General features: G+C 49.7%; 1 protein-coding gene across 1 annotated transcript in view; it reads left to right on the forward strand.

The window, feature by feature from the left end:
* LOC121538524 (FH1/FH2 domain-containing protein 3) overlaps positions 1 to 9,374 on the forward strand; it is a 157,030-nt gene that overhangs the window by 138,664 nt on the left and 8,992 nt on the right. Inside the window, exon 18 of the mRNA XM_041846639.2 lies at positions 7,573 to 7,755. Coding sequence (XP_041702573.2) covers positions 7,573 to 7,755 — 183 coding nt within the window. The remainder of the gene's footprint in view (positions 1 to 7,572; positions 7,756 to 9,374) is intronic.

Genomic DNA, 9,374 nt, shown 5'->3' on the forward strand with positions numbered 1-9,374 from the left:
TAGTCAGTCCAACAGTAGATGGTCCTACAGTACCCAGTGTAGTCAGTCCAACAGTAGATGGTGTTACAGTACCCAGGGTAGTCAGTCCAACAGTAGATGGTCCTACAGTACCCAGGGTAGTCAGTCCAACAGTAGATGGTGTTACAGTACCCAGGGTAGTCAGTCCAACAGTAGATGGTCCTACAGTACCCAGGGTAGTCAGTCCAACAGTAGATGGTCCTACAGTACCCAGGGTAGTCAGTCCAACAGTAGATGGTGCTACAGTACCCAGGGTAGTCAATCCAACAGTAGATGGTCCTACAGTACCCAGGGTAGTCAGTCCAACAGTAGATGGTCCTACAGTACCCAGGGTAGTCAGTCCAACAGTAGATGGTGTTACAGTACCCAGGGTAGTCAGTCCAAAAGTAGATGGTCCTCCAGTACCCAGGGTAGTCAGTCCAACAGTAGATGGTCCTACAGTACCCAGGGTAGTCAGTCCAACAGTAGATGGTCCTACAGTACCCAGGGTAGTCAGTCCAACAGTAGATGGTGTTACAGTACCCAGGGTAGTCAGTCCAACAGTAGATGGTCCTACAGTACCCAGGGTAGTCAGTCCAACAGTAGATGGTGTTACAGTACCCAGGGTAGTCAGTCCAACAGTAGATGGTGTTACAGTACCCAGGGTAGTCAGTCCAACAGTAGATGGTGTTACAGTACCCAGGGTAGTCAGTCCAACAGTAGATGGTCCTCCAGTACCCAGGGTAGTCAGTCCAACAGTAGATGGTGTTACAGTACCCAGGGTAGTCAGTCCAACAGTAGATGGTGTTACAGTACACAGGGTAGTCAGTCCAACAGTAGATGGTCCTACAGTACCCAGGGTAGTCAGTCCAACAGTAGATGGTCCTACAGTACCCAGGGTAGTCAGTCCAACAGTAGATGGTCCTACAGTACCCAGGGTAGTCAGTCCAACAGTAGATGGTGCTACAGTACCCAGGGTAGTCAGTCCAACAGTAGATGGTGTTACAGTACCCAGGGTAGTCAGTCCAACAGTAGATGGTGCTACAGTACCCAGGGTAGTCAGTCCAACAGTAGATGGTCCTACAGTACCCAGGGTAGTCAGTCCAACAGTAGATGGTCCTACAGTACCCAGGGTAGTCAGTCCAACAGTAGATGGTCCTACAGTACCCAGGGTAGTCAGTCCAAAAGTAGATGGTGCTACAGTACCCAGGGTAGTCAGTCCAACAGTAGATGGTCCTACAGTACCCAGGGTAGTCAGTCCAACAGTAGATGGTGCTACAGTACCCAGGGTAGTCAGTCCAACAGTAGATGGTGTTACAGTACCCAGGGTAGTCAGTCCAACAGTAGATGGTCCTACAGTACCCAGGGTAGTCAGTCCAACAGTAGATGGTCCTACAGTACCCAGGGTAGTCAGTCAAACAGTAGATGGTGCTACAGTACCCAGGGTAGTCAGTCCAACAGTAGATGGCCTACAGTACCCAGTGTAGTCAGTCCAACAGTAGATGGTCCTACAGTACCCAGGGTAGTCAGTCCAACAGTAGATGGTCCTACAGTACCCAGGGTAGTCAGTCCAACAGTAGATGGTGCTACAGTACCCAGGGTAGTCAGTCCAACAGTAGATGGTGTTACAGTACCCAGGGTAGTCAGTCCAACAGTAGATGGTGCTACAGTACCCAGGGTAGTCAGTCCAACAGTAGATGGTCCTACAGTACCCAGGGTAGTCAGTCCAACAGTAGATGGTGCTACAGTACCCAGGGTAGTCAGTCCAACAGTAGATGGTCCTACAGTACCCAGGGTAGTCAGTCCAACAGTAGATGGTCCTACAGTACCCAGGGTAGTCAGTCCAACAGTAGATGGTGTTACAGTACCCAGGGTAGTCAGTCCAACAGTAGATGGTGCTACAGTACCCAGGGTAGTCAGTCCAACAGTAGATGGTTCTACAGTACCCAGGGTAGTCAGTCCAACAGTAGATGGTGTTACAGTACCCAGGGTAGTCAGTCCAACAGTAGATGGTGTTACAGTACCCAGGGTAGTCAGTCCAACAGTAGATGGTGTTACAGTACCCAGGGTAGTCAGTCCAACAGTAGATGGTCCTCCAGTACCCAGGGTAGTCAGTCCAACAGTAGATGGTGTTACAGTACCCAGGGTAGTCAGTCCAACAGTAGATGGTGTTACAGTACACAGGGTAGTCAGTCCAACAGTAGATGGTGCTACAGTACCCAGGGTAGTCAGTCCAACAGTAGATGGTCCTACAGTACCCAGGGTAGTCAGTCCAACAGTAGATGGTCCTACAGTACCCAGGGTAGTCAGTCCAACAGTAGATGGTGTTACAGTACCCAGGGTAGTCAGTCCAACAGTAGATGGTGCTACAGTACCCAGGGTAGTCAGTCCAACAGTAGATGGTGCTACAGTACCCAGGGTAGTCAGTCCAACAGTAGATGGTCCTACAGTACCCAGGGTAGTCAGTCCAACAGTAGATGGTCCTACAGTACCCAGGGTAGTCAGTCCAACAGTAGATGGTCCTACAGTACCCAGGGTAGTCAGTCCAACAGTAGATGGTCCTACAGTACCCAGGGTAGTCAGTCCAACAGTAGATGGTGCTACAGTACCCAGGGTAGTCAGTCCAACAGTAGATGGTCCTACAGTACCCAGGGTAGTCAGTCCAACAGTAGATGGTCCTACAGTACCCAGGGTAGTCAGTCCAACAGTAGATGGTGTTACAGTACCCAGGGTAGTCAGTCCAACAGTAGATGGTCCTACAGTACCCAGGGTAGTCAGTCCAACAGTAGATGGTGCTACAGTACCCAGGGTAGTCAGTCCAACAGTAGATGGTGCTACAGTACCCAGGGTAGTCAGTCCAACAGTAGATGGTCCTACAGTACCCAGGGTAGTCAGTCCAACAGTAGATGGTGCTACAGTACCCAGGGTAGTCAGTCCAACAGTAGATGGTCCTCCAGTACCCAGGGTAGTCAGTCCAACAGTAGATGGTCCTACAGTACCCAGGGTAGTCAGTCCAACAGTAGATGGTCCTACAGTACCCAGGGTAGTCAGTCCAACAGTAGATGGTCCTACAGTACCCAGGGTAGTCAGTCCAACAGTAGATGGTCCTACAGTACCCAGGGTAGTCAGTCCAACAGTAGATGGTCCTACAGTACCCAGGGTAGTCAGTCCAACAGTAGATGGTGTTACAGTACCCAGGGTAGTCAGTCCAACAGTAGATGGTCCTACAGTACCCAGGGTAGTCAGTCCAACAGTAGATGGTGTTACAGTACCCAGGGTAGTCAGTCCAACAGTAGATGGTCCTACAGTACCCAGGGTAGTCAGTCCAACAGTAGATGGTCCTACAGTACCCAGGGTAGTCAGTCCAACAGTAGATGGTGCTACAGTACCCAGGGTAGTCAGTCCAACAGTAGATGGTCCTACAGTACCCAGGGTAGTCAGTCCAACAGTAGATGGTCCTACAGTACCCAGGGTAGTCAGTCCAACAGTAGATGGTGTTACAGTACCCAGGGTAGTCAGTCCAACAGTAGATGGTCCTACAGTACCCAGGGTAGTCAGTCCAACAGTAGATGGTCCTACAGTACCCAGGGTAGTCAGTCCAACAGTAGATGGTCCTACAGTACCCAGGGTAGTCAGTCCAACAGTAGATGGTGCTACAGTACCCAGGGTAGTCAGTCCAACAGTAGATGGTGTTACAGTACCCAGGGTAGTCAGTCCAACAGTAGATGGTGCTACAGTACCCAGGGTAGTCAGTCCAACAGTAGATGGTCCTACAGTACCCAGGGTAGTCAGTCCAACAGTAGATGGTGCTACAGTACCCAGGGTAGTCAGTCCAACAGTAGATGGTCCTACAGTACCCAGGGTAGTCAGTCCAACAGTAGATGGTCCTACAGTACCCAGGGTAGTCAGTCCAACAGTAGATGGTGTTACAGTACCCAGGGTAGTCAGTCCAACAGTAGATGGTGCTACAGTACCCAGGGTAGTCAGTCCAACAGTAGATGGTTCTACAGTACCCAGGGTAGTCAGTCCAACAGTAGATGGTGTTACAGTACCCAGGGTAGTCAGTCCAACAGTAGATGGTGTTACAGTACCCAGGGTAGTCAGTCCAACAGTAGATGGTGTTACAGTACCCAGTGTAGTCAGTCCAACAGTAGATGGTCCTCCAGTACCCAGGGTAGTCAGTCCAACAGTAGATGGTGTTACAGTACCCAGGGTAGTCAGTCCAACAGTAGATGGTGTTACAGTACACAGGGTAGTCAGTCCAACAGTAGATGGTGCTACAGTACCCAGGGTAGTCAGTCCAACAGTAGATGGTCCTACAGTACCCAGGGTAGTCAGTCCAACAGTAGATGGTCCTACAGTACCCAGGGTAGTCAGTCCAACAGTAGATGGTGTTACAGTACCCAGGGTAGTCAGTCCAACAGTAGATGGTGCTACAGTACCCAGGGTAGTCAGTCCAACAGTAGATGGTGCTACAGTACCCAGGGTAGTCAGTCCAACAGTACATGGTCCTACAGTACCCAGGGTAGTCAGTCCAACAGTAGATGGTCCTACAGTACCCAGGGTAGTCAGTCCAACAGTAGATGGTCCTACAGTACCCAGGGTAGTCAGTCCAACAGTAGATGGTCCTACAGTACCCAGGGTAGTCAGTCCAACAGTAGATGGTGTTACAGTACCCATGGTAGTCAGTCCAACAGTAGATGGTGCTACAGTACCCAGGGTAGTCAGTCAAACAGTAGATGGTGCTACAGTACCCAGGGTAGTCAGTCCAACAGTAGATGGTCCTACAGTACCCAGTGTAGTCAGTCCAACAGTAGATGGTCCTACAGTACCCAGGGTAGTCAGTCCAACAGTAGATGGTCCTACAGTACCCAGGGTAGTCAGTCCAACAGTAGATGGTGCTACAGTACCCAGGGTAGTCAGTCCAACAGTAGATGGTGTTACAGTACCCAGGGTAGTCAGTCCAACAGTAGATGGTGCTACAGTACCCAGGGTAGTCAGTCCAACAGTAGATGGTCCTACAGTACCCAGGGTAGTCAGTCCAACAGTAGATGGTGCTACAGTACCCAGGGTAGTCAGTCCAACAGTAGATGGTCCTACAGTACCCAGGGTAGTCAGTCCAACAGTAGATGGTCCTACAGTACCCAGGGTAGTCAGTCCAACAGTAGATGGTGTTACAGTACCCAGGGTAGTCAGTCCAACAGTAGATGGTGCTACAGTACCCAGGGTAGTCAGTCCAACAGTAGATGGTTCTACAGTACCCAGGGTAGTCAGTCCAACAGTAGATGGTGTTACAGTACCCAGGGTAGTCAGTCCAACAGTAGATGGTGTTACAGTACCCAGGGTAGTCAGTCCAACAGTAGATGGTGTTACAGTACCCAGGGTAGTCAGTCCAACAGTAGATGGTCCTCCAGTACCCAGGGTAGTCAGTCCAACAGTAGATGGTCCTACAGTACCCAGGGTAGTCAGTCCAACAGTAGATGGTGTTACAGTACCCATGGTAGTCAGTCCAACAGTAGATGGTGCTACAGTACCCAGGGTAGTCAGTCCAACAGTAGATGGTGTTACAGTACCCAGGGTAGTCAGTCCAACAGTAGATGGTCCTACAGTACCCAGGGTAGTCAGTCCAACAGTAGATGGTCCTACAGTACCCAGGGTAGTCAGTCCAACAGTAGATGGTGTTACAGTACCCAGGGTAGTCAGTCCAACAGTAGATGGTGCTACAGTACCCAGGGTAGTCAGTCCAACAGTAGATGGTCCTACAGTACCCAGGGTAGTCAGTCCAACAGTAGATGGTCCTACAGTACCCAGGGTAGTCAGTCCAACAGTAGATGGTCCTACAGTACCCAGGGTAGTCAGTCCAACAGTAGATGGTGTTACAGTACCCAGGGTAGTCAGTCCAACAGTAGATGGTGCTACAGTACCCAGGGTAGTCAGTCCAACAGTAGATGGTCCTCCAGTACCCAGGGTAGTCAGTCCAACAGTAGATGGTCCTACAGTACCCAGGGTAGTCAGTCCAACAGTAGATGGTCCTCCAGTACCCAGGGTAGTCAGTCCAACAGTAGATGGTGTTACAGTACCCAGGGTAGTCAGTCCAACAGTAGATGGTGTTACAGTACCCAGGGTAGTCAGTCCAACAGTAGATGGTCCTACAGTACCCAGGGTAGTCAGTCCAACAGTAGATGGTGTTACAGTACCCAGGGTAGTCAGTCCAACAGTAGATGGTCCTACAGTACCCAGGGTAGTCAGTCCAACAGTAGATGGTCCTCCAGTACCCAGGGTAGTCAGTCCAACAGTAGATGGTCCTACAGTACCCAGGGTAGTCAGTCCAACAGTAGATGGTCCTACAGTACCCAGGGTAGTCAGTCCAACAGTAGATGGTCCTACAGTACCCAGGGTAGTCAGTCCAACAGTAGATGGTCCTACAGTACCCAGGGTAGTCAGTCCAACAGTAGATGGTGCTACAGTACCCAGGGTAGTCAGTCCAACAGTAGATGGTGCTACAGTACCCAGGGTAGTCAGTCCAACAGTAGATGGTCCTCCAGTACCCAGGGTAGTCAGTCCAACAGTAGATGGTGTTACAGTATCCAGGGTAGTCAGTCCAACAGTAGATGGCCCTACAGTACCCAGGGTAGTCAGTCCAACAGTAGATGGTGATACAGTACCCAGGGTAGTCAGTCCAACAGTAGATGGTCCTACAGTACCCAGGGTAGTCAGTCCAACAGTAGATGGCCCTACAGTACCCAGGGTCGTCAGTCCAACAGTAGATGGTGATACAGTACCCAGGGTAGTCAGTCTAACAGTAGATGGTGCTACAGTACCCAGGGTAGTCAGTCCAACAGTAGATGGTGTTACAGTACCCAGGGTAGTCAGTCCAACAGTAGATGGTCCTCCAGTACCCAGGGTAGTCAGTCCAACAGTAGATGGTCCTCCAGTATCCAGGGTAGTCAGTCCAACAGTAGATGGTCCTACAGTACCCAGGGTAGTCAGTCCAACAGTAGATGGTGTTACAGTACCCAGGGTAGTCAGTCCAACAGTAGATGGTCCTACAGTACCCAGGGTAGTCAGTCCAACAGTAGATGGTCCTACAGTACCCAGGGTAGTCAGTCCAACAGTAGATGGTGCTACAGTACCCAGGGTAGTCAGTCCAACAGTAGATGGTCCTACAGTACCCAGGGTAGTCAGTCCAACAGTAGATGGTGCTACAGTACCCAGGGTAGTCAGTCCAACAGTAGATGGTCCTACAGTACCCAGGGTAGTCAGTCCAACAGTAGATGGTGCTACAGTACCCAGGGTAGTCAGTCCAACAGTAGATGGTGCTACAGGACCCAGGGTAGTCAGTCCAAAGCTACTCCATGTTGTTAAGAATTCAAGCCAATCACAGCGCAGCATTATTTATAGCTTTAAACCAACCAGAGGGCATCATTATTCGATTAGGCGAAAATTACAGGATCTGTTGCGGCTTGGTTGATGAATGTGACTGCTCAATTCAACTGAACTTAAGCAGAATCTTCAGGACACCAATCTTTCCATCACCTCTGCTTACTCTTTAACCTCTCTTCCCTCCCCGTGTAGAAAATCCTGACGATGATCCCTTCGGAGGAAGAGAAGCAGAAGATCCAGGAGGCTCAGCTGGCCAACCCTGACGTCCCCCTGGGCTCGGCAGAACAGTTCCTCCTCACCCTGTCCTCCATCAGCGAACTGTCAGCTAGACTACAGCTCTGGGCCTTCAAGATGGACTATGAGGCTACAGAGAGGGTATGTGCGGGGTGTGTGGAGAGAGTGTGTGTGTGTTTGTGTGTGTGTGTGTGTGTGTGGGGGTTTGGGGGTTTAGTTTCTTTCTCTCAAATTTTGTGCAAAATTTGTTTCCATCCCTGTTAGTGAGCATTCATCCTTTGCTACGATAATCCATCCACCTGACAGGTGTGGCATATCAAGAAGCTGATTAAACTGCATGATCATTTTTTTTGCACAGTTGCACCATAATGACAATAAAAGACTCTAAACTCTAAAATGTGCAGTTTTGTCACACAACACAATGCTACCGATGTCTCAAGTTTTGAGGCAGTGTGCAATTGGCTTTGCTGACTGCAGGAATGTCCACCAGAGCTTTTGCCAGATAATTTAATGTTCATTTCTCTACCATAAGCCGCCTCCAACGTCTTTTTTTGAGAGTTTTGGCAGTACTTCCAACCGGCCTCAGAACCGCAGACCACGTTTAACCACGCCAGCCCATGAGCTCCACATCCGGCTTCTTCACCTGCGGGATCGTCTGAGACCAGCCACCCGGACAGCTGATGAAACAGGGTTTTGCACAACTGAAGAATTTATTCACAAACTGTCAGAAACCGTCTCAGGGAAGCTCATCTGCCTTGCACTGGATGATGTGTCTTTCATGTTGTTCTGTAACGTGTACAGGATGCTGCGTCTTTCATGTTGTTCTGTAAAGTTTACAGCCTTCCACAGGACGCTGCGTCTTTCATGTTGTTCTGTAAAGTTTACAGCCTTCTACAGGACGCTGCGTCTTTCGTGTTGTTCTGTAAAGTTTACAGCCTTCCACAGGACGCTGCGTCTTTCATGTTGTTCTGTAACGTTTGCAGCCTTCTACAGGACGCTGCGTCTTTCGTGTTGTTCTGTAAAGTTTACAGGACGCTGTGCCTTTCATGTTGTTCTGTAAAGTGTACAGGACGCTGCGTCTTTCATGTTGTTCTGTAAAGTTTACAGCCTTCCACAGGACGCTGCGTCTTTCATGTTGTTCTGTAAAGTTTACAGCCTTCCACAGGACGCTGCGTCTTTCATGTTGTTCTGTAAAGTTTACAGCCTTCCACAGGACGCTGCGTCTTTCATGTTGTTCTGTAAAATTTACAGCCTTCCACAGGACGCTGCGTCTTTCATGTTGTTCTGTAAAATTTACAGCCTTCCACAGGACGCTGCGTCTTTCATGTTGTTCTGTAAAGTTTACAGCCTTCCACAGGACGCTGCGTCTTTCATGTTGTTCTGTAAAGTTTACAGCCTTCTACAGGACGCTGCGTCTTTCGTGTTGTTCTGTAAAGTTTACAGGACGCTGCGTCTTTCGTGTTGTTCTGTAAAGTTTACAGCCTTCCACAGGACATTGCGTCTTTCATGTTGTCTGGAGAGGCAGAATTCCTGACCGCAGGTTTCGGCATGGCAACGTTCACGAGCGGAGCGTCAGTCAGATTGGGATGTTTTAGTGGAGGGGAACATATCGTGCAGAGACCACACACACACACACACACACATACACACACACTTGGAGGAGAACATAACATACTGTGCAGGAACAAAGGGCCAGGTAATCAGAAGCATGTTTGAGCAGCCTGAGCGGACCGGGACACAAACCTTTAACCACCTTAATG

Source organism: Coregonus clupeaformis, chromosome 24, assembly GCF_020615455.1.
Source record: "Coregonus clupeaformis isolate EN_2021a chromosome 24, ASM2061545v1, whole genome shotgun sequence".
In the NCBI taxonomy this organism is placed as follows: Eukaryota; Metazoa; Chordata; class Actinopteri; order Salmoniformes; family Salmonidae; genus Coregonus; species Coregonus clupeaformis.